The sequence below is a fragment of the Polyodon spathula genome, chromosome 21 (genome assembly GCF_017654505.1).
Source record: "Polyodon spathula isolate WHYD16114869_AA chromosome 21, ASM1765450v1, whole genome shotgun sequence".
In the NCBI taxonomy this organism is placed as follows: domain Eukaryota; kingdom Metazoa; phylum Chordata; class Actinopteri; order Acipenseriformes; family Polyodontidae; genus Polyodon; species Polyodon spathula.
This window is the reverse complement of record NC_054554.1, coordinates 17,668,536-17,693,967: the sequence shown is the minus strand read 5'-3', so window position 1 is coordinate 17,693,967 and position 25,432 is coordinate 17,668,536. Positions and strand designations below refer to the sequence as shown.

General features: G+C 44.6%; 1 protein-coding gene across 5 annotated transcripts in view; it reads right to left on the bottom strand.

Annotated features, from left to right (window-relative positions):
- The window catches only part of LOC121296620 (calsyntenin-3-like), a 71,457-nt gene that overhangs the window by 33,797 nt on the left and 12,228 nt on the right, over positions 1-25,432 (bottom strand). For all 5 annotated transcript variants that reach the window (XM_041222359.1, XM_041222356.1, XM_041222360.1 and 2 more), the window contains exons 4-9: positions 23,588-23,710; positions 5,716-5,917; positions 3,631-3,839; positions 3,205-3,354; positions 516-701; positions 41-337 (exon numbers count right to left, since the gene is read on the bottom strand). In XM_041222359.1, coding sequence (XP_041078293.1) covers positions 41-337; positions 516-701; positions 3,205-3,354; positions 3,631-3,839; positions 5,716-5,917; positions 23,588-23,710 — 1,167 coding nt within the window. The remainder of the gene's footprint in view (positions 1-40; positions 338-515; positions 702-3,204; positions 3,355-3,630; positions 3,840-5,715; positions 5,918-23,587; positions 23,711-25,432) is intronic.

Genomic DNA, 25,432 nt, shown 5'->3' with positions numbered 1-25,432 from the left:
GTCGATAACAAACTACTCACACTCTCACTCACACTCTCACCGTTGCTGACGGTGTTACAGATGATACTCTCTTCTTCTCTCCTGGCCCGGCCGTGTTGCTGCTGTGCCGGCTGGGTGCCACTGGCGTGTTTCATCCACAGCTGCAAAGTGAAGTGGTCTCCGGCTGACACGCCAAGCTCACGCAGCGCGGACTGGGGCACCTCGCACGCCTGCCGTTCCGAGCCATTGAACACAAACACCAGTGACGAATCAGGGGAGGGCACCGTGGTCAGCCCTGCTGTCCAATTGGTGGAGGGGGAAGGGGGCGGGAGAAGGTCCACCTCCCCGCGCACTGCACCTATCAAAGGAGGGATGGGTTTCATCTCATCAGCACAGAACCACACTGTGAAGTACAGGCCACGATCGTAATGCGATCGTAAAGCTATTGTCAGGGTGATACTGTGAAGGGGATGTTATCACAGTGTGGTGTCGGGTGTTACTGGTCCCACTCTGCTCTCTGCGCACCCAGTACTCACCACAGAGTCGCCTCACAGAGCGGTCGGAGTAGCTGTCCCGGTCACAGCCCTTGCCGATGTGGTTGGTCTGCAGTTCTACGGTGGCCTGGATGTTCCAAACCGGCTCCTCGCAAGTCTCCAAGTGCATGCTGGGAAAGAGTGAGACACTGCCAGAGCCAGGGGTGTACTCAATTCGCTTTGACCAGCCTGAGAGTGAGGGAGGGGAGAAAAGAAGAGAAGAGAGAGTGAGGAGTGTGAGGGAGGAGAGGAAACAGTATGGGAGGTGGGGAGGTGGAGAGGGTAGAGGGAGGGAGAAGAAAGAGGGAGGAGAGGAGAGAAGAGAGGGAAGTGTGAGGAGAGAGGAAAGAGAAACTAATCAAGGAGAGCCTTTGTACAGTACAGCAAAATCAAAAATACATTTCTATGTTTTTGACAACCCAAACCCCATTCCATTTTAACACACTTTTTTCACAAAATATTAAATTTGTCCTTCACCTTCCATTTCAAAAAGATCAGTAACCTAGCAATAAGACAGACAGCAGCTCGATCAGCATTTACTGATTCAGGGCAAAATATATCTCAGACATGTCCAAGTGATGCATTCATTTGTCATAATCATAGTTTAAACTTAGTTTTAACAAAATAAACTAAAAACACACACAGCATCCTGGCTCTCGCAATGAGGAGGAGCCCCCGGGGGGGTGGCGGTGTGTCTGAGCGCTGGGGGGCTGTATGTCAGGGAGCCCCTTCAGGAGCAGCAGCACGGCACGGAGCTGGCACAGGAACCTCCCCACGCAGCGTAGCGAGCGCAGCCCCAGAGCCATTGCCAGACGGGGGTTGTGGACAATGGGTGGGAGTGGGAGCCAGAGCAGGGTGAGGTAGGCCTCCTCAGGCTATGGTAAAAGGTTGGCAGACACATCTTCCCTGCTGCTGTCTGTGAGGAGCAGTGTCTTATCTGGCTATTGTCCCACCCCCCACCCCCCCTTGTGGAGCAGGACGCAATCCAGCCGTAACGATCATACTACTAATATAGCTTAAATCGTCAGTAATCAAAAAATAAACAAATAAATAAAACCAAACAAATGATAATAGCAATAACAACAAAATAAATAACTAATACATTGGCAAACAACAACAAAGATTACAATAACATTTTCAATAATAGCATAATTGGATAAATTTTAATAAATAAAAAAACATAAGCAAACAAATCAACCCAAAAAGTCCAAAGTCCAAGATTTGTAAATGTCCAGGTTTAGAGACAAGATTGCAGTACACAGCCAAATCATTCAGAATCACATAGTATCTCAATTTTAAAAAATCCTTAGCCCAATTTCCATAAAGGTAGGAATAAAAAAATTAAAATAATGCTAGTTTGATCTCACCCGTTTTTATAGTAAAATAAATAAATAAATAAAATGGAACTGGTTTGAGTGCGGTGAAGCAAAGCCATTTTCTCTGTACAGAGCACTAAACAACCCAGTCCATCCAGAAAACGGAAATCCAATAATCCAGAAAAAAGAATACCTTTTCCTGGTCCAGTGTAATCAGAGCAGTGCCTATGCCAAATAGCCTGGAGACTGCCAAAATATCCAGAATTAGAAATAAACTGTCAAATATTGATGCACAAACAGTACATCTGTTCTGAGTGTACCGCAAACCCCATGACCTTCCTCACATTTTTTTCTTTTTAAAAATTGAGCATCCTCCGATCTCAGAAGCCTAAAGGTAGAATTGCTTTTACGCCGAGCAATCCAGAGCAGGAGATGGGAGGTCTACTGATTCCAGAGAACAGAGCCCCTGCTTTTATCCACTATGAATGTGCTTAGTATCTGGCCAGTAGGGTTCGCTGTTGCGCGATGGAGAAACAATCCCTGCTGGTTTCCCACCCCTCACCCCTGGGAACGTCAGAGCCAATGTGATGCCCCCCTCGGGGTCCCCAGCAAAGTTCGGCCTCGTTGCGCAGCCTGGACGCGAACTTGTGCCGTCCAAGCTGTGTAACTCATCCTGCTTTCCCAGCGGCAGCGCTTTAACTGGATGAGTCACTCAGGAACCCTCGGTCAGAGCTTTAGACAGCAGTTCATAATTGGCGCACAGTTGTCACTATGAGTTTCTTGTAAGAATGGGCGTTTATGTTTTTTGTTTAATAAATCCAGAGACTGCAGCTCTTATTAGCGCGTCTCGACACCCGTTAATATTTAAACTCCTGATTTTAATTTTATTCATTGAGAGGTTAAAAAGTGAAACAAAGCAGAAACAGAAAAGGGAAAAACAGAGATAGAAAAAGATAATTCCTTTCCTAATCATTGCAATTGACTTTACGGAGAACCGCACCTGAGTTTACTGAACACGTTCTTAAATCTCTCCTGATTATTGAAGCTCTCAGTACCTGAGCCTTTCTTCAATAAATATTTTACAGAAATGACAAACAATTTAGTATCAATGAAATTATCCTCCAATACAATCCAACTTTTTTCTTTTTTTTCAAAAGACTGATACTCTGCAGACTGTACCCTTTGATTGCTGAGACCCAGAGGTCGCCCTCAGTAATTGCGCTGGCAGCTATCATCAGCCCCCTGCTCATTCCTTCTGCCTCCCGCCTGCGGCCCCCCAGCCCCACTCCCACTGCTCCTCTCCACAGTCTGTAGCTAACCTGTCTAGACAGCTCTCCCACACACCCCCAGCAGGGGATCTGCAGTCTGTATCTCACCTCTCCAGGCTGGTTTGCAAGTCGGTTTCACCTCAATCTGCACCTCGCTGTCCTGCGCTGCACGCTTCTTGCCGCAGTCGTACGCTGTCACGGAGAAGCGATATAACCGCTGCCGATGGAAATCAAGAACCTCCGAGTTCTTAATGTTACCTGGGGAGGGGGGGGGGGAGTGTAAATAAGTCAATACCTGTACTCACTCCTTCTTTGATCACAGTCCTACTCCACCGATTAAAATACTTAATCTGTTTCAAGGTGTTTGTCTTTAATGTTATTGTTTAATTAGCAGTGTCTATAGTATTTATCAGCAGTGCAATAGACATACTGTTGCAGAACAGAGATTTAAAAAATGTATGTATATACAAAGAGCAGGTGTTAACAATGCAGTGCACCTCTGGACAGACAGACAGACAGACACACAGTCAGTACCGTCGTTGTCGATGGTGAAGGGCATGTTGGGAGTGAGGATCTCGTAGAAGCAGATCTGGCTGAACTGCGGGGAGCAGTCTGCATCGATGGCCTCCACTCTGAGGATCCTGTCATACAGCCGGCTCTCGCTTACCGACACCTGGTACAGGGGCTCCACGAACACTGGGGTGAACTCGTTCACATCATTCACTCGCACGTGCACTGTGGCCCTGAGAGACGGAGAAAACAAGCAGCCTGTCTACAAACACACCTCACAGCATTGCACCTTGAGTATGCCTTGAGAGTGTGTGCTCTCCCTCCTCTCTCTCTTTCTCACCTTCGCACTCACTGTATCCCCCTCACCACCTCCTCTTTCTCATCCCCTCTTTCCACCTCCTCTGTGTGAGGGATATTTATGTATTCTAGTATAATTCTATATTTTTCTTGTATGTGCAGTTCTTCCTGCATTCTTTCTCTCATCTCCCCTCATCCAACTTAAAATGCAAGCTTCAAAAGAAACTAAGAAGCAGTCTGCAGATCTGCTAGCCAGGGCCAGGAAGAAATGAGCAAGATTGTGTTGATTAGATAAGGATACCAGGCCAAGTGGATCAAGAAAGTGAGTCTGTTTTTCGAAATGGTCAGACAAATGACAAATGGTCTCTAGCCCAGGTGTTAAAATGTCTACTGAAATTTATGAGTAACTCTAAGTGGGTTAGAGAATGTCTTTGAATTAGCTTTGCGAGTCAGCAAACCTTTAAAATGTTTAGATGACTATACATAGTTTTCCTAAAACTTTCTAAATACAAGATTGATCATATATTGTTCATATATTTATTAAACTAACAATACCAAACACTACACACATTGTGATGACTGTTGTCTGTCAAATTGTATTTTGATAACTGTCAGTATGATATTAAGGATTAAAAATATTTGTTTTGTGCTTTACAATGACATTTGGCACATACATGGTTAAATCTGTAAAGAATAAGTTACAATTTAAAATGAACAAATAGTACTTTATAACCAAATATAATTTGTGTTACTCAGGCTCTGAATAGCTATATATAATAAGGTATGGAGTTATTCATCTTTTTGTGGGCAACATGAATATGAAGGTTTTATAGAGACAGGAAGGAGCACAGTGAAGTTATTAATAAGAGACTTTTCTTAATTGACCTTTTCAGAAGATACTTGATGGACAGCCTTACCCAAGGCACGGACAAGAATTCTTTGAAGATCAAGGACACACCTTTTTCTAAGGACAACTGCCAATGAGGTTACATTTTGGGTCAATCCCAAATGATTGGCTGGTGTCTCAGAACACCCATCTCATGCCAATTTTAAAAGACTGAAAATCGAATGATTTTGGGGTCTTGATTTTTCCATCCATTCAAGTTTTATTTTGGACCTATTCTTTGAGGAATCATCTATATATCTGGAAGCTACAGAAAATGCCTTGTTGGAGAAAACCTTCTTCAACTTAAGAACTTCAATCTGCCCTGGAACTAAACTTTGAATTGAACTGCAACCAAAAGACAATATCTTTGAATTGGATTAACTGCATGACTTTCTACGTGGGATTTTAAAAGGAACTTCACACATTGTTCTTGGAAATCTAACAATTTGCAATGAAACTCCAGGACTTTTAAATCAAGTTTTGCACATTAATGGACTCTTTTTACGACTGGACTTGCAAAACTTTGAAACATTCCTGCTCTTAACCTTTCTTCAAGCTTCACAAGGGTAAATATGTCATTCTTAACCTATCATGAGTTGCCTATAGCTATTAGATTTAGAATATCTATTATGTGTTGTCTTTGCTTATCCATGTGTGCTATATAATAAAACTTGTTAAAAATCATTATTTCTTAAATTGTCTGTGGTTTTTTGTTTGAAACAAGGTGCACTTTTACAGAGAGTAAACATTCATGATTTAATCAATTAAAATTAACTGCGGAACTGCAAATTACTATTGGAGTAATGTATTGCTGTAGTTTATAGCATAATTGGTGAACTATAGTGACTAAGTTCTTTAATAGTAATTTGTAAGGAAACTACGCTGTGATATGACCTTAGATGTAAAATATAGACGACATCTCTCACTTGTGTGATTTCTTGCTGTTGGTCCCCTCTGGTCCCTCTCCACAGTCGTATGCCTGGATGGTGAAGCTGTGCTCTCTCTGAGACTCGCAGTCCAGCGGCTCCTTCGCACGGATCAGCCCCTCCCCCGTCAACTTGTCTAGCACCACGGCCTCGAAGGGGACGCTGCCCCCCCCACCGTGCACCCGGAACCCACACACCTCACCTGGGCAGAGAGGGGAGGCGGCAGAGAGCGAGAGAGAGAGAGAGAGGGAGACAAAGATAGGTTAGTTTATCCACTTTGTCAGCCAGGGCCAGCACAGGTACATACAAATAGCAACAACAACATTTGTCCAGAAATCCATTCTACCATGTCGCTAGTAAATCCCTATACTGTACTGTAGGAGGATCCTTCACTTATTCACTCCTTTCAGTATTTAGCACTGAACTAAGGAGGGAGGTCTGTATAAGGTCTGCAGAGCAGGGTTCATGATTTTCGTCAGTACATTTGAGGAAGATGAACATCATGGCGTGCAGCGAGTTGGAGGAGAGGCGAAAAGTACAAAATACTGCTCTCTCCTAGAAGAATTATTCTGCTCTTTGGGAATCAGCCTATTTTACTTGTATTCAGCAAATTGGTCATCCAAAATTATATCAATTAGCAAGTGTACACAGCATGTTCTTCTTCAAGACCTAAGGTGACCAGAATTGTAAGTCCTTAAACTAGGACAGTATAGAAACAGTATGAATAACTTTCAACATCCAAGCTATGGGGAAGATCTCAGGTTTTTATTTTCACTTTGACGGTGTTTGATCTAATATCGTATTTAAAGTGAATGCAGACTCTTGGTGATATTCAGAGTGGAATCTTTTACTTTCAAAAACTTTTTTGTGACTAAATGATCTTATTGTCTTTGCAATTTCATTTCTACACAACTAGTTATTTCAATACACAGAAACAATTCAATAATATCACATTCCAAGATTCTACTTTATGAATAAGTGCTGTCCGTGCTATCCTCCAGTGTCCAATCTGCAAACTAGGCCCTTCCTGTATGAAAACATTACATAGCTCAATATTTCTATGTATTCAATTGTTACTTCATAGAATCCATTTTTTCAAAACATTGAATTTCTTACCATTTAATATGACATGGTATTTGTTCTGTATATTTGTTCTTTTGCCATTTCTGCTTGGATCATTAGTGTGCCGTGATTAACAGATACTAGGATTTTTTTCAGCCACTTTCTACTATTAAACTATTACTATTAAAAGGTGGTGAAATGTGTTAAATATCCTCTTTTGACTGCAATAAATGAAGCCCACTAGTCCACTTTTCTGAGTTTTGTTTAGAAAGCTGTCCTCACTGCAGAAACAGGAATTTCTTTCTGAATTAGTTAAGTGAATAGTAATCCACGTAGGCCCATTTAACATGCTGTAAGTGAAGGTCATCGCTTAAAACAGAAAGGAACCTGTTAATTGTGTTTGCATGATGCCTATTCCACTTTTCAGTATCAGTCCATGATTATGAGAAAGTGTCTTCTGACAGTCTAAATTAGATAACTATGCATTTTACAAAAGCTAATTATTTTCTGATCTTGGCTGGAGTTTATTTTTTGAGTAAACAGTAGAGACTGAGAAGTGGTGTCAGCTTCAACAATATTACTGGGGAGTTGGTTCCAGACCCTCACAATTCTCTAAAAAATTACCTCCTATTTTCTGTTCTGAATGCCCCTTTATCTAATCTCCATTTGTGACCCCTGGTCCTCGTTTCTTTTTTCAGGTTGAAAAAGTCCCTTGGGTCGACATTGTCAATATCTTTTAGAATTTTGAATGCTTGAATTAGGTCGCCGTGTAGTCTTCTTTGTTCAAGACTGAATAGATTCGATTCTTTTAGCCTGTCTGCATATGACATGCCTTTTAAACCCAGAATAATTCTGATCGCTCTTCTTTGCACTCTTTCTAGAGCAGCAATATCGTTTTTGTTGCGAGATGACCAGAACTGAACGCAATATACAAGATGAGGTTTTACTAATGCATTGTCAAGTTTTAACATTACTTCGCTTGATTTAAATTAAACACTTTTCACTATATCTCAGAGCATCTTGCTGGCCTTCTTATAGATTCCCCGTATTGTCTAGATGAAGACATTTCTGAGTCAACATAAACTCCTAGGTCTTTTTCATGGATTCTATCTTCAATTTCAGAATCTCCCATATGATATTTATAATGCACATGTTTATTGCCTGCGTGCAGTACCTTACACTTCTCTATTAAATGCCATTTGCCATGTATCTGCCCAGTTCTGCAACAGTGTTTACCACTCTTCCTATTTTTGTATCGTCTGCAAATTTAACAAGTTTGCTTACTATACCAGAATCTAAGACATTAATGTACAGCAGATTAGGAATGACCTAATACTGATCCCTGTGATACTCCATTGGTTACCCCGCTCCATTTTGAGTACTTTCTGTTTTCTACATGTTAACCACTCCCTAATCCATGTGCATGCATTTCATTGAATCTCTACTGTGTTCAGTTTGAGAATTAATCTTTTATGTGGGTGTGATAAAGTAGTGGGTGTGGCTGTAGTGGGTGACGTCAGACCAGAAACCAGGAACCAGGAAATAAACAACAGAGAGGTGGAGTTTTGGGGAAGCTGAGCAATTGCTTGGGCTCAGTATTTAATGAATGAACAGAACAGTAAATAAAAAGGTTGTAACAAACAAAAACACAGGACACAGCACTTTCGCCAAAATAAAGAGACAAACAAAACGGACTATACAGACAAAACACGAGGAGCTTGTATTTTAACTATTAACTATTATTATTATTATTATAACCTCAGTTTCCAATCCCGTTCTCCACTCACCGAACACACAACCCCGAGTGAGTGAAAACATGCTGCTTTTATACAGCTGTACCGAGACTCGATTGATAATCAATCATTCAGTTGGAGTCTCACTACAACTGCACGTGAATTAATAAAGTGCAATTCCCCGTGCTCACATATTATTACTTTTTACTTGCATGTAAAGTGCTGTGCAATCCTCGTGCCTAAATACAAATATACATTTTAAACACTCGTGTTACACAGACCCATTTATATCCCGTGTACCAATGACGATACACCAACATTAACACATAACATACAGCACACAATACACACAGGGGCGGGGCAATTTCCCACATATACCACCCCCCCTCTTGTACAAAGCACATATGGCCTCAATGGCCAAATCCCCCCTTAAAATCCCAAAAGTCTTGATCAAAGTCCTGGCCAAGAACTGGGACTTTAAGGGGTTGATGGGCGGCAAAGTTGCCAGTAGCCAGGCTGCTACTGGCCAAGATGTCAGCAGAAGTGCTGACAGTTGGGCGAATCTCTCCTCCCGCTGTTCAACTGCCAGCAGAAATGCTGCCAATAGTGCGGCTGTCAGCAGACGTGCTGACAGCTCCCAGACTGACTCCTTCAGCCGGGGCAGCGGAAAAGCTGCTGGGGCTGGTGGTCTCCAGACCTCCCACAAAATCTCTGGCAGCGAAACTGCTGCGGGGGAAGGTGGTCTCCTGACCTCTCCCCCCTTTTTCATAGCAGGCAGCTCCCTCTGGTGGGGCTCTGGCAACACTGACCCCTGCGGCCAAGCAGAGCTGACGACGACCCCTGGTGAAAGAAGCTCCAGCAACCCCAGGCGATGCGAAGCAACAGGCAGCCCCTGGCGATGCAGAGCGGCTGGCAACCCCAGGCGGTGCGGAGCGGCTGGCAACCCCAGGCGACGCTGAGCAACAGGCAACCCCAGGCGATGCGGAGCAACAGGCAACCCCAGGCGATGCGGAGCAACAGGCAACCCCAGGCGATGCGGAGCAACAGGCAACCCCAGGCGATTCGGAGCAACAGGCAACCCCAGGCGATGCGGAGCAACAGGCAACCCCAGGCGATGCGGAGCAACTAGCAACCCCAGGAGATGCGGAGCAACTGGCAATCCCAGGAGATGCGGAGCAACTGGCAACCCCAGGAGATGCAGAGCTACTGGCAACCCCAGGCATCTTTGGGCAAACCAAGGCAGGCATCCTTGGGCGAAGCGAGGCAGGCAACCTTGGGAAATGTGAGGTAGGCAACCTTGGGCAAAGCGAGGCAGGCATCTTTGGGCAAAGATGTGTGAGAAGTCAGGACAAGCTGGGGTGCGGGTTTTAGCCCACTTCTCGGCCAATGCGGCCGGGCGGTTCTTCCCAGTGCTTCACTCAGCAGCCTATGCACGGGCTGCTGAGGACTGCCAGCATCTAGTCCTGGTCCTTATGGTGAAGGGAGAGGCAGCTCCTGCTCCTCTCCCCCTGATGGTGATGGAGGCAGAGGCAGAGGCAGCTCCAGCTGCTCTCCTCGTGATGGTGGGGGAAGTGATACCAGTAGACATTCATCCTCTGCTGGTGGGGGAAATGATATCAGCAGGCATTCATCCTCTGATGGTGGATAGGGACCCAGCAGGCAATCACCCTCTGCTGGTGGTCAAGAGTCTAGCAAGCTTTCCTCATTGCTGGTGGAGGCGGAGGTGGAGGAAGAAGTAGCTCCTGCTGCTCTGCTCCTCGCGGTGGAGGTGGTGGAGACAGAGGAAGTTCCTGCTGCTCTGCTACTGGCAGTGGAGGTGGCGGAGGCAGAGGCAGCTCCAGCTGCTCTGCTCCTGGAGGTGGAGACAGAGGCAGCTCCTCTCTCAGGCCAACAACAGGTTGATTACCTTCGGGAGGTCTCGTTCCAGGCCACCATCAGGGTCCGTCAGCCAGTCCCAGATCTCACTTGATGGTGGCCCTCGAGCAAGCAGAGCTTCTCCCACTGACGCTGGAGACGGAACCAGTAGGCACTGTCCCTCTGCTGGTGGAGACTTGGGCTGTGGACACTCCCACTCCCCCTTTGTGGGCTGTAGACACCTGTGTTCCCCCCTTCTGGGCACTCGATACTCAGGCTCCTCCCATTCAGGCGTATGACGTTCAGGCTCCTCCCCCTCAGGTGTAGGGCAGCTGGTATCCTCATCCTCTGGCTCCTGTTCTGGGCAGTTCTCGTCCTTATGCCCATAAGCAATGCACATCGTGCACCACTTTGGCTCCCTCTGCTTCCTCCTCACCTTTCCCCTTGGCCAGTTCCTCCTCTCCCTCTTGGTAGGGGCAGACAACCACCACGTGCCCGTACACCCCACAGGCAAGGCACCACCAGACCACTGAGGAGCTCCTTCAGCTCAGTATAGCCATCTCTCCAGCCTTGCATTTTTTTTTTTTTTTTTTTTAAATACACTGCAGTTCCCACTCTGGTCTGTGTCTAGGAGGCACTGGTAATACAAAAATGACACCACGTGTGACAAAGACGGCTGTAGTGGGTGACGTTGGACCAGAAACCAGGAAATAAACAACAGAGTGGGGAAGCTGAGCACCTACTTGTGCTCAGCATTTAATGAATGAACAGAACAGTAAATAAAAAGGTTGTAACAAACAAAAACACAGGACACAGCACTTTCGCCAAAATAAAGAGACAAACAAAACAGACTATACAGACAAAACAGCTTGTATTTTAACAAGTATATATTATTATTATTATTATTATTATTATTATTATTATTATTATTTATTATTGTTATTATTATTACCTCCATCTCCAATCCCATTCTCCAACCCCGAGCGAGTGAAAACATGCTGCTTTTATACAGCTGTACCGAGACTCGATTGCTAATCAATCGTTCAACTGGAGTCGCGGTACAACTGTATGTGAATTAAGAAAGTGCAATTTCCTGTGCTCACATATTATTACATTTTACTTGCATGTGAAGTGCTGTGCAATCCTCGTGCCTAAATACAAATATACATTTTAAACACTTGTGTTACACAGACCTGTTTATATCCCGTGTACCAATAACTATACACCAACATTAACACACAACATACAGCACAAAATATACACAGGGGCGGGGCACTTTGCCACAGTGGGTCTGTGTCAAAAGCTTTCTGGAAATCTAAATAATCCATGTCATATGCTTTGCAGTTATCCATTGTCGATGTTGCATCCTCAAAAAAGTCTTAAAGCCATGCTGACTGTCTCCCAGGATACTGTTAATATAGATGTATTTTTCCATTTTGGATCTTATTATAGTTTCCATAAGTTTACATATAATGAAGTTAGGTTTATTGTTCTGTAGTTACCCAGTTCCGTTTTGTTTCCCTTTTTGTGAATCGGTATTACGTTTGCAATTTTCCAGTCTGTTGGTACAACCTCTGTGTCAAGAGATTGTTGCATGATCTTGGTTAGCGGTTTGTAAATAACTTCTTTCATTTCTTTGAGTACTGTTGGGAGGATCTCATCCGGCCCAGGGGGCGATTCTTCCCAGGCTTGCAACTAGGAGCTGTTGATGTAACCTCTCATCTGGGTTACTGCAAATGGTAAGTAAAGTTTCTGTTGTTTTAGTTCACCATTTGTTGAATTGCTTGGTGTTAACTCCCTTTCTTCCTTTCCCAGGTTCCATTGAATTCCCCACCACCAGAGGGCGCAGGTGTGGTAAGTAAGTAGGCTGCCCCTTGCAGAGAGCTGGGGAATGCAGCTTGAGTGTGGTGGCACCCCTCCGTGGTCGATGATCCGTGCACAACCCTGTTGTGGAAGTTTTCAGAAGGCTGAGCTTTGCAAAGGGGATTCAACAAACAGTACAAAATAAAGCATGCTATTAAAACCGCTATCCAATGTCCTTTTTATACCTTTTATACCTCAGGTTTTACTTTCAGTGTCATTATACTTTAATAACTTAAATATAGTAGTAACACAGCACCCTGCATGAAAATACAATATTCTGTTACCGATGTGACAATGCTATGGGGGAAAAACAGGACAAAATGAGCATCCCAAAAAGGTTCTGGAGACACTGGGACCAGTGTTCCAAAAGTGGGACTGGCCTATCCAAAATGAAGTTTATAAGTAAAATTCGGGAGGAGGCCCTCTCTCGAACTTTAGTTATAAACTTAATTTTGGCTGAGACATTCCCACCTTTGGAACACTGGTCCCAGTGTTCCACCGAGACACCAATCTCCGCGTCACCAAATTGAATCATTCAATTTACACGTTAGCTAATTAAGACTGTTAGCACTATAAATACCCTCTTCACTTACCTCTCAGTTGTGTTTCGATTTCATTGATCATTCCGTGCCGTCGGACAATGACTGGTTTGCCGTTTCCCCATAGCCGAGATCCACTCAACCAGCCACTCCCGGGTCAGCTCCATAACAGCTTCGCTCGGCGGTATTTACCACTCCACCTTCTCTGCCCAGATGTCTGCTTCTGCAGCACCATCACCAGATCCCTTGTCTTTTCCCTGTCGCCCAGCACAACAACCAGCTCACTTTCTTGTCCTCCGCAACTCCTGAAATCAGAGTCTGGAGAATCCCCAGGCTCCAGCATTATCTTCATAGCAAAAACATCCCATTCAAATCCTCAGCACGTAAGAATTTGTTTATTTCTCTCCACTCTGCAGCATCCTTCCCGTTGCACACACTTTAACGACACCACAGGTAGTCGCTTTCCAGCTCTGATTGGTTATCATATTATTGTTAATAAAACAATGAATAATCCTCTCCCAACACCGAAACCCTAAACCTAAGGTCAGTATCCTATACTGCAGCCATTAAACCTCTAAAGTAGTTTATGTCTAGCAGTGAATAAGCGTTTTTGTTACTGTGACCTGAGGTGCTGACTTCCTCAGTTGTCCTGACACGAACATTTGGTGGTACCTTTGCAAGCACTGCTCGCCCCGCACCCCTTGCATCAACGCCACAAAGTGTGTCTACATCTAGAAAGCACAGAAGGCGGGACCTTCACAGCACGTGTCAATCAAATGCTCATTCAGCGAATCAGAGACAGTTTCAGTCAGGAGTGGCTGCTCCAGCGTCCATCACGGTTGTCCAACAAGCCCCCCCCCCTCCCCAATACTGTAACCTTTCAGATTACCCTCCCCCTCACTGCAGGTGTCCAGCAGGCCCCTGCAGTGACCTCTCCAGCCATCATGGGCATTAAGCAGACCCCCATAGGGGTCCCTTAGCTGTCCAATGCTTTTCTTCTTTCTGCCTTTTCAGCTATGGGTTTTCAACAGAGCCCTTCAGCCCCTTTCTATTCTATACCTCAAACAGTGATGTAAAATATGCCAGTGTGGACACTGGCTTAATGTTCTGCAAAACAATATATTTACCACCAATACTTAGTTATTTCTGTAACTAATCCATACTTTTGGAATATAAGTATTTCAAAGGAGTATTTAAAAAAAAAAAAAAAAAAAAAAAAAAAAAAAACTTTCAGCCTTATTAACCAGTTGTTAACAGAAAATGATCCATAAATATTAATTGTGAAAAACTAATTTTCATTTGTCACTTTCACCTTTAGATTAAATTAAGATTTTTTTTAAAGTGTATTCTCTTTTTTTGTTTACCTAGGAGGATAGAACTAGACTGTTATTGAATATTTTTATCATCACATTTAACTTTTTTTTTTTTTTAAATAAAATGTACAAAGCTTTTTAATAGTAAGGACAGTATTAAGCATAGTTATACTGCATAAAACAATTCCAAGCATCATCTTCATATTTAATAATAATATATCTTTATTTTTATTTTCATAGTGGACCACCATCACAAAGCACTTTACAGAGGTAGGCTGTGAACTGTGCATTATATGCAGAGTCACATACAATAGGACATGGACTTAACATCTCATCTGCAGGATGGAGCATAAGGAGATTAAGTGACTTGCTCAGGGACACATACTGAGTCAGTCAGTGGCAGAGGTGGGATAATGCATTACTGTAACTTATGAAAGCACTGTTTTTAAAGGACACTTTTCTAACTTTCATTTTGCATAAGAAATTTTGTAGAAAGTGCTTGATCGGAACTTGAATCTTTTCAGAAAGATCCCGAACCTGCTTTGTCCAGGATACCAACCACCCTCAAGAAAAAGAGTTTCCAGAGCACAGTTGAGCAATGCTGCTGCATTGTGGGTATGTAAAATAAGAACAAATGTCTACATCACATGCTGCAATTACTTTTAATCTGTGGACCTGCACCAAACATCAGAAGCAGTTTCTTGCAATGACATGCCACCAGGAGTGGAATTTAACAGTAAAATGTATTGGCTGCATTCCTGCTAACGAGTCCCTTTGACCAGCTGGCTGTAGTGGTGACGTCAGGCCAGGAGGTGACTGGAGACAACAGACTGGAGTAACAGAGTGCTACAGCACAGATTTAATAAATAAAAAGATTTAACAAAACACTTTATAAAATGGCACAGTAGCCAGAACAGAAAAACGGACATGGAACAAACAAGTACCGCACTGGTTGAGAGCCAGCAAGTATAGCAATTGTTATTTATACTTTCTCCTTCTCTCTTTCTTCCATTCTCCACTCACGAACACACTAATTCTGAGTGAGTGAAACGTGCACCTATATATACAGTTGCGCTGGAATTCAATTATTCATTTAATTATTCATTAATTATTCACTTGAATCCCAGCACATGAACTAATTTGTGCAATCCCTGTGCTCACATACTATTACATACTTTAACTGCATGTGAAGTGTTTGTGCAATCCCCGAGCCTAGATACAACTATATATTTTAAATTACTCGTGCTACACAGGCCCATTTATATCCCGTGCACCACTACATTCACATATAACAGATGACGTGAAACACAAATGCACAGGGGCAAGGCACATTGCCACAGTCCCATACTGGGGACAACATTGCCTCCTCTGTACAAAATGTGCTGAATTCCTTTAACTTAACTATGACCTGTAGGACAGTATAAATTGGCAAACAGTGTCTTAGACAGCTGGCGTTCTAAGGGCCACACGACCAAGGGCAGCCTGAGCGAGGACCTTTCCTTTTTCAAATCTCTCCCATCTCTCCCACTGACTACTTGACTACCTCATTCCAAATAATCAGCTATATTTAAGTTTAAGGTGGTGGTTATTTAGGTGCTTTACTGTTGTGAGTGTGGTTAAACTGAATAGAGGTTGACTTGCAATTTGATTAGTTTCCACACAGCTTTTTGTAATTGTGTGATACCACTGAAGTGCACTGAAACTATTGTATTGCTTAAGTATTGTCTTTTGCGCAGTTTAGCAGTTGTTAACCAGTTCCCTTGCAAAGTGAGGGTGGTGGGAGAGGCTGTTTAAGAAAATCTGAACCTAGAAGTACTACGGAAGACGCCAACTACTAGACAGGTCTGTACCCTCCCCCCATAGCTCCTGCTGTTATTCTGTCCTCACTCCCGTCCTCTGTCCTCTCTCCGCTGCTGCTCTCCTAACTCCTCTAACCTCATCCCTCTGCCTCCCCCCTCCCGCACTCTCTCTAGTGTCCTCTGGAACTTTCACTCTTCTGCTAACAAAGCGGATTTCATCTCTTCCTTTATTCCACCTCTCTTGATTTCGTTGCTCTCACTGAAACCTGGCTCTCTCCTGATAACACTAACTCCTGCTGCCCTGTCCTCTCTCTACGTCCTGTCCCATACTCCACATCTCACTGGACGGGGAGGTGGGATTGGTCTTCTCCTCTCTCCTTCCTTACTCTTTTCTGTCTGCTCTGACCTCTCCTCACTCTCTGTGAACACCTTTTAAATTTCACACTGTCCAACTAACCTCTTCCTATCGACTCCTGCTATTGTATTGTACTGTATCGTCCCCCTGGACCTCTCGCTCACTTTCTTGATGACCTCGACTATCTCCTCTCCTCCCTCCCCTCTGCCTACCACAACTGTCCTGCTGGATGACTTCAATATCCATCTCTCCAAACCCACCAACTCTGCTGGATCGCTGCTTCTTTCACTCCTTTAACTTCTCCTTCTCTCCATCCCCTCCTAGCCACAAAGCTGACTATCAACTGGACCTCACCTTTTCCAGGGCCTGCTGCCCCTCCACCCTCTCTGCCACCAATCTGGACACCTCTGATCACTATTTCATCTATTTTTCTCTCTCTCTCCCCTCTCTCCCTACTCCACTGTCACCTCCTGCCATAACCTCCACTCTCTCATGTTTGTCCTTGCCTCCACCGCTCTCTCACCTCCCTCCTATCGACTCCTCCCAACTCTCTATACTCTAACACCTTCCGACCTGCCACCCCTCCCAACCCCAACTCTGGCTCGCCTCTGTGCTCCTCACGGCAAGAACAGAACTGTGCTCTGTTGAATAGAAATAGAAGAGAACCAAACTCCCTGCTGCCCTAGACTTCTACAGCTCCCTCCTCTCCTCCATTCTCCTCTGCTAAACGCTCCTATTTCCAATCTGTTATCCAATCCTCCACTAACAACTCCCAAAAACTATTCTCTACCTTCTCCCTCCTCAATCCTCCCCCCTCCTCTATCTCTACTGAGGACTTAGCCTCTTTCTACTCCTCTAAAATCTCTGATATCTCTCCCCTCACCCCCACTGCTCCAACCCCAACACCTTCTGTCTCCCCTACTAACTCACCCTCCTCCTTTCCTCCAGGGCCACAAACCCACCACATGTGCCCTGGACCCCCTCCCCACTCACCTCTTTCAAGCTGCTGTTCCTGCTCTACTCCCTTTCATCTCCTTCCTTCTCAACACCTCACTCCTCTCTGCCTTTCCCTCTGCCTTCAAACAAGCTTCTATCACTCCCCCCTCCTCAAATAAACTACCCTCGACCCCACCTCCCTCCAGAACAACCATCCTGTGTCCCTCTTTAAAACCCTCGAGCGGGCAGTACACCACCAGCTCTCTGCTTTCCTGTTTAACAACTCTCTGCTCAACCCTCTCCAATCTGTTTTCTGCTCTGCTCAGTCCACTGAAACTGCTCTCCTGTCTGACACTGTCGATCACTCTATTCTCCAATCCTCTTTTGCTGACCTGGGAATCTCCGGCACCTCTCTGACCGCACCCACAAGGTAACCTTGTGTGGCTTAACCACCACACCTCACCCTCTCTCAAAAGGAGTCCCCAAGGATCAGTCTTGGGTCCTCTCCTGTTCTCTCTCTACAACCGCTCCCTGGGCCCCCTCATTGCATCCCATGGTTTCTCATACCATTTCTATGCTGATGATGCTCAGATCTTCCTCAACTTCCCCTCCCCCCGACCCCACAATCCCCTCCCGTATCTCTATCTGTCTGTCTGCTATCTCCTCCTGGATGCACTTGCATTACCTCAAACTCAACCTCTCGACCTTTTCTTCTTCTCATCTTCCCCTCCTCTGATCTCTCCATCTCCATTCCTCTAGAATCTACCACACTCTCCCCCTTCTCCTCAGCCAAGACCCTCGGAGTAACCCTGGACCCCTGCCTCTCCTATTCCCAGCACATCTCCACTCTAGCACGCACCTGCCGTTTTTTCCTGAGCAACATACTAAGAAGCCAACCCTTCCTCACCAACTACTCCACGCAACTCCGTGTCCAGGCCCTGGTACTCTCCCGACTAGACTACTGCAACTCTCTCCCGGCCGGCCTCCCTGCGTCCGCCACCCGTCCACTCCAGCTCATCCAGAACTCCGCTGCTCACCTAGTGTTCGCTCTGCCTCGCTTCTACCACACTATTCCACTGCTCCGTTCACTCCACCGACTCCCGATCACCGCTCGCATCGAGTTCACTACTCTTATACTCGCCTACCGTTACCACCAGACCCTCATCTCTGCTTACACTCCCGAACTCTCGCTCCACCTGCACTAGAAGACTGGCTGTACCTCCTCTATGCTCCCCTGCCTCCAGAGCCCGTTCCTCCTCCTTCTCCACCCTCCCGCAGTGGTGGAACAAACATCCTATGAATGTTAGGACAGTCCAGTCCCTGACCACTTTCCGGTGCTTCCTCAAGACACATCTATTCAGACAACACCTGCAAAACTCAACTCTCCCTCTGGACAATACGGCACTTTGCTTTTAATGCACTTATCTGCTCCCTATTTTACTGTATTTAATCCTGCACTTAACCAAATCTGTATTGTATTTCAGTTGCACTTGTATCTAATCCTGATGTATCTATCAACACTTATCTGCTCTCGAACCGCCCGATATCAAATTGTACTGTGTTTTGTATTTGCTCTTATCAGGACTGAAGTCACTGTATTTTGTTTCTTACTCTTAACTGTATTGTAATTCTTGATATGTATGTTTGTATATAACTGTATGTCACCCTGGGTAAGGGCATCTCTAAGAAATAAATAAATAAATAATAAAAGCAAGTGGTATGTGCTGTCACTGCCAGTATAGCCAATGTTGTAAACCTGCTGAAAGTGATCCAGCTCCACCCTAGAGAGTACGTACATCTGAAAGCATCTATGAGCTTTCTGACAGCAGCCCTGAAGACAATGATAACATGGAAGGGAATGCTTTGCACAATGAGATGAAGGTGTATGCAGTAAAGAAGAGGGAGCCTTTGGACTCCTGCCCTTTGGCTTACTGGAAAAACTGCAAAGACGCAATGCCTTTGTTGGCACAGCTGTCACATCGTTTCTCTTGTGTGCTGCAACATCAGTGGAAAGTGAAAGACTGTTCTCCTAAGGAGGGGACCTAATCACGGATCAGAGAACAAGACTGAATTCTGCAAATGTTGAACAAAATCATTCTGATAAACTTTAACCTATCCTTGAGTAAGAACTGAGAAAGGGGAAACTGGAACAAGTCACTCAGTGCCAGACAGAGGGAGTAACTGCTAGAAGCACCATAATTGAACATGATTGCACAAAAACAGGTCAAACTAAATGGAAAAAATGCTTATGTTTAATATGTTGTGTTAGCATTTCCAATTAATAATCACATATAAATATGTTCCTTTCTCTAGTATTTAATATTTTACTTACCCCTAACTTTTAACAAGAAACATATTTTACTGCTTTTTGTTTCTCTTATATACTATTTCCTGTGTTATATGTTTGAATGGTTAAACAGATGTATTTATCTTGTAAATATGTTGATTTTGCCAAACTGGTACCTAAAAAAGTTGCACAAGAAAATAGAACAGTGAAGCTTTAAAAACAGATATTCTATATTCTTATCTCTTTTAATCATCTTGGAATATTTATAACCAAGCAACACCAAATAAAAAAATTTAAAAACTTGATAATGATACCATCCTAGTTTGCACTATTTTCTGTGGTTCCGGAGCTGGAGCCAGGAAAAGCAGCCGGAGCTGGAGCAGCAGTGCGGAGCTGCACCAGAGCCGGAGCAGAGGTTGCTGGAGCCAGCCTGAAGCTGAGCACTGCCAACCTTATTACACAGTCCTCACTTCTGTAGGCAATTTCTCTCATGACTGAACCATGGAATTCTGGGTATTGTAGTTCTTTCTGTAGGTGTATTGTATGAGAAACGGATTTTGACTTATTAGTGTACGTGTCTGAATGAATTGTGCATATATTTGCAAACTGGAGGAATAATTTAACAAATAAAAACTTTTGTTTTTCCGCCACTTAATGTAATTGTGTGGCACTGTCTTTATGTACCATTTAACAATGAATTGTATTTTAAATAAATTGTATGGCGCTGTCTTTCTGTACCATTTGCCATTCAAATGATCACTATACACTGAAATTGCTAATCACATTGCATCAGGAAGGATCTTGATAAGCCCAAGAAAACTTGTAAACATACTCTGAGAAGAATAAGCAGAGCTTGATGATGCTCCATTGCCTTCTATACTTCCTTGTGCGTTGGAAGGAAATGTGTGCTAACATTAAAGGATCCTTCTTCTCAATCAAGAGGAATATCATGTACCATGGACTGGACAAAACTGACTCTCTGGTGGCTACAATACTTTTGGAGGGAGGCAAGGGAATATTTCAAACTATATAAAAATACATGCTTTGTACGTTTTGAGAAAACGTAAAGAATTTCGGACAGCCTCTTTTATATGTTGAACGAAAAGGATGAGAAACACAACCATAAGCTCTGTATCCACCACGGGATGCTGAGGTGCTTGAAGTACAGGCATGTTGGGGGTGCTTGAAGTACAGGGATGCTGGGGTGCTGAAGTACAGGCGTGTTGGGGGTGCTGAAGTATAGGGCTATGCTGGTGGTGCTGAAGTACAGGGCTGTGCTGGGGGTGCTGAATTACAGGGCTGTGCTGGGGGTGCTGAAGTACAGGGCTGTGCTGGGGGTGCTGAAGTACAGGGCTGTGCTGGGGGTGCTGAAGTACAGGGCTGTGCTGGGGGTGCTGAAGTACAGGGCTGTGCTGGGGGTGCTGAAGTACAGGGCTGTGCTGGGGGTGCTGAAGTACAGGGCTGTGCTGGGGGTGCTGAAGTACAGGGCTGTGCTGGGGTGCTGAAGTACAGGCGTGCTGGGGGTGCTGAAGTATAGGGCTGTGCTGGGGGTGCTGAAGTACAGGGCTGTGCTGGGGGTGCTGAAGTACAGGGGTGCTGCATCTGCTGGTGCAAAGATAAACCCTTCCAGTTTCATGAATCTTATCAGTGGTGGGTACCCTGCACTGGAGGTGACTGAAATTTTATTCAAGCAATTCAGGCAGAGGTAGTTTCACAAGCTCTGGGCAGTCCTTTCAGACTGACTGCAACTGGAACCATTGATATAAGTACATGTGAACCATTTCATGTAGCCTGTAGTCTGTACACAAAAACCGTAAAGTGTGATTTTACAATGCGCCTGACACTACTGCAGAAGCTGTGTTTGTGTGCATTAAAGAGGTACTGTTGTGATTGAATGTGCCTCTGCAATGTGGACAAGGTGATTGCTCTGAAAGTCTCTTTGCGAGACCCAGAGTCCTGTTTGTTCACTGCAGTACCCATTTACTGGACCCTGTTCTGCAAGAAGGGGGGCCAGGAAGGGCGTCTTGTTCAGGACGTTTCAGTTACTATTGGAGAATCTACCAAGCGTAAGAACGTGTGCTAATCTGTGTTTGTCTGTTCGGACAGTGCCAGTCTCACAGGTTTGTTCTGCTTACACTGCCCTCCTGGAGACAATACTAACATTTCAGCATGACAGTACATAAGAACATAAGAAAGTTTACAAACGAGAGGAGGCCATTCGGCCCATCTTGCTCGTTTGGTTGTTAGTAGCTTATTGATCCCAAAATCTCATCAAGCAGCTTCTTGAAGGATCCCAGGGTGTCAGCTTCAACAACATTACTGGGGAGTTGATTCCAGACCCTCACAATTCTCTGTGTAAAAAAGTGCCTCCTATTTTCTGTTCTCAATGCCCCTTTGTCTAATCTCCATTTGTGACCTCTGGTCCTTGTTTCTTTTTTCAGGCTGAAAAAGTCCCTTGGGTCGACACTGTCAATACCTTTTAGAATTTTGAATGCTTGAATTAGGTCGCCACGTAGTCTTCTTTGTTCAAGACTGAACAGATTCAATTCTTTTAGCCTGTCTGCATATGACATGCCTTTTAAACCCGGAATAATTCTGGTCGTTCTTCTTTGCACTCTTTCTAGAGCAGCAATATCTTTTTTATAGCGAGGTGACCAGAACTGCACACAATATTCAAGATGAGGTCTTACTAGTGCATTGTACAGTTTTAACATTACTTCCCTTGATTTAAATTCAACACTTTTCACAATGTATCCGAGCATCTTGTTAGCCTTTTTTATAGCTTCCCCACATTGTCTAGATAAAGACATTTCTGAGTCAACAAAAACTCCTAGGTCTTTTTCATAGATTCCTTCTCTAATTTCAATATCTCCCATATGATATTTATAATGTACATTTTTATTTCCTGCGTGCAGTACCTTACACTTTTCTCTATTAAATGTCATTTGCCATGTGTCTGCCCAGTTCTGAATCTTGTCTAGATCATTTTGAATGACCTTTGCTGCTGCAACAGTGTTTGCCACTCCTCATACTTTTGTGTCGTCTGCAAATTTAACAAGTTTGCTTACTATATCAGAATCTAAATCATTAATGTAGATTAGGAATAGCAGAGGACCTAATACTGATCCCTGTTAGTGTGAGACAAGAGCGGACAGCTGAGCCTTTTAAACGCGCTAAAGAAGTGGCAGGACAGACTTGAGTGTGTGGTTCTGTGAAGCTACAGTATCTCTGGACCTGCAAAATGGGAGCCAGGGGACTCCAGAGTATTGATGTAGTGCTCTTGGAACACTGGAATCTGTCAAATGAATAACAGAACATGTGTACTAAAAGAGGATGATTAACAACATGAATTACTGTGCTGGCAAGAAGAATCTAAAGATTCCACAGCATAAAAATAAGGGTCAGCTAAACAGCAGACAAACCACAGAGGCAGAAGAAGTGACAAAGAAACGTGTGCAGTGCTGTGCTGTGGAAGCCTATTGATTCAGCCTCTGCCAGGGCACTCTCTAGAGTGGCAAACTCTCAACCTGTGCAGTGCAGGGTGAGGGAGGGGGCGGTACTCTTACCTGTGTAGTGCAAGATGAGGGGGCGGGGCTCTTACCTGTGTAGTGCAGGGTGAACCTCCCCAACCCCGAGAATGGACACATCACGTTCCACTCCCCCCCCCCGAGAATGGACACATCCATCCTGTGCCTCACTACCTGTGTAGTGCAGGGTGATGGAGGGGGCGGGGCTCCCCGTGTAGTGCATGGAGGGAGAATGGACACATGCTCGTTCCTGTGTAAGGTGCATGCTCTTACCTGTGTAGTGCAAGGTGAGGGGGCGGGGCTCTTGCCTGCGTAGTGCAGGGTGAGGGAGGGGGCAGGGCTCTTACCTGTGTAGTGCAAGGTGAGGGGGCGGGGCTCTTGCCTGCGTAGTGCAGGGTGAGGGAGGGGGCAGGGCTCTTACCTGTGTAGTGCAAGGTGAGGGGGCGGGGCTCTTGCCTGCGTAGTGCAGGGTGAGGGAGGGGGCAGGGCTCTTACCTGTGTAGTGCAAGGTGAGGGGGCGGGGCTTTTGCCTGCGTAGTGCAGGGTGAGGGAGGGGGCAGGGCTCTTACCTGTGTAGTGCAAGGTGAGGGGGCGGGGCTCTTACCTGCATAGTGCAGGGGTGCATCCTTGTCCAGGGCGAACAATGGCGGGTTCAGCAGCACAGTGTTGTCATTCTCCATCACGATCCCCTGGTACTCTGTCTCAATCCATGGCTTGTGCTTATTGGCTGAGGAGAGAGAAGACCAGAGAAGACAAGACTGTCAGGGACATACACAAAGGACACAGAGACAGACAGAGACAGAGAGATAAACACACACATACACTGACAGACACACACAGAGACAGTCCCTGAATATCAAAGCTTTTCCAAAAGGAGGGGCGTTTTGGGGGTGTTTTAACTTTGGCTGTTTTTTGTGTTCCAAGCAAAAATAAGAAAATAGCCAGGATTGATGAGAACAGTCCCAAACTTCCAATTCTGACAGTATGAGGAATGATATGTGAATGAAGTGGGTACCTAATTAACATACCCCTTGGAAAAATCAAAAGGATTGATGTAGTTGGATTTTCTATCTAAAATGGTTCCACCTGTTTCAAAGAGTCCTAATGGAGGGGGGGTACCTAATCCAAACAGGCCTCTGTTCTATTAAATCACATTTGTTTTGTTTTTCTCCAGCTTTACTACCTTTCAATCCCACCTGTCCATTGATTGAAATCCTGAAATGATGTAAAAATTGCACCTTTCACATAGTTTTCTCATTTTAATACTGAATAGTTATTTCTCTGCCTTTAAGTAAATTGCATCCATTCCACCTTTCAACAAACAGCAGAAAAAGTGTTTCATTTTTTCATGGAAACAACATTCAGCATAAGAGACTGACACACACTCAGAGACACAGAGACAGACATACACACACGGAGACAGAGACAGCCAGACACACACATGCAAAGAGACTGACACACACTCAGAGACATAGAGACAGACATACACACACAGAGACAGCCAGACACACACACATACAAAGAGACTGACACACACTCAGAGACAGAGACAGACATGCACACACAGAGACAGACAGACACACACACACACACAAAGAGACTGACACACACTCAGAGACATAGAGACAGACATACACACACGGAGATAGAGACAGCCAGACACACACACACTCAGAGACATGGAGACAGACAGACACACACACACAGACTGACACACACTCAGAGACACAGAGACAGACATACACACACGGAGACAGTCAGAGACAGACACACACACACACACACACACACACACACACACACACACACACACACATACATACAGAGAGTCTGATACTCTTAATAACTGGTGGGAAAGAAAGTCCTCAGTAAGTTTCCTCCCAATCGGACAGGCTTGGGACCCCCTGGGACAGATCATCTCCCTTCTGTACTACACTTTATTTACCTGTTCAGTCAATTGCATCATTGTAATCCTCAGGGGTGTGTTATGAAAGTACTTGTAATTAAGATTATAAATCATGTTGCTGTTGGAGCCTATCAGCAGCTACACTTGTAACACTACTGACACTGTAGATCTCGCACTCACTGTCAACAACACAGCATTTGAAACATTTAAACCACAACGGAGTTCGATGTCTCCTTCTAATCAAGTTGTGAGTGTGCTTTCTCTGTCACTCTTTGTATGTAAGACATGACACAGCAAAGATTGCATGAGAAATACACTCTCAGCTTGAGTAGAACTGAGAGACTGTGAATAGGACGGCTTGAGCGGGGGTGATGTCAGACCCGGAATAGAAACACAGACAGAGGCAGTACTGGGGTTGAAACTGAAGCGCTGCAGCGCTCAGCTTTTAATAAATCAAACTAAAAAGTCTGAATAAAACAGAAACACAGACAAACAAAACAATGCTGTATCCAAAACAGATAAACACAGTGGACAAACAAAAAG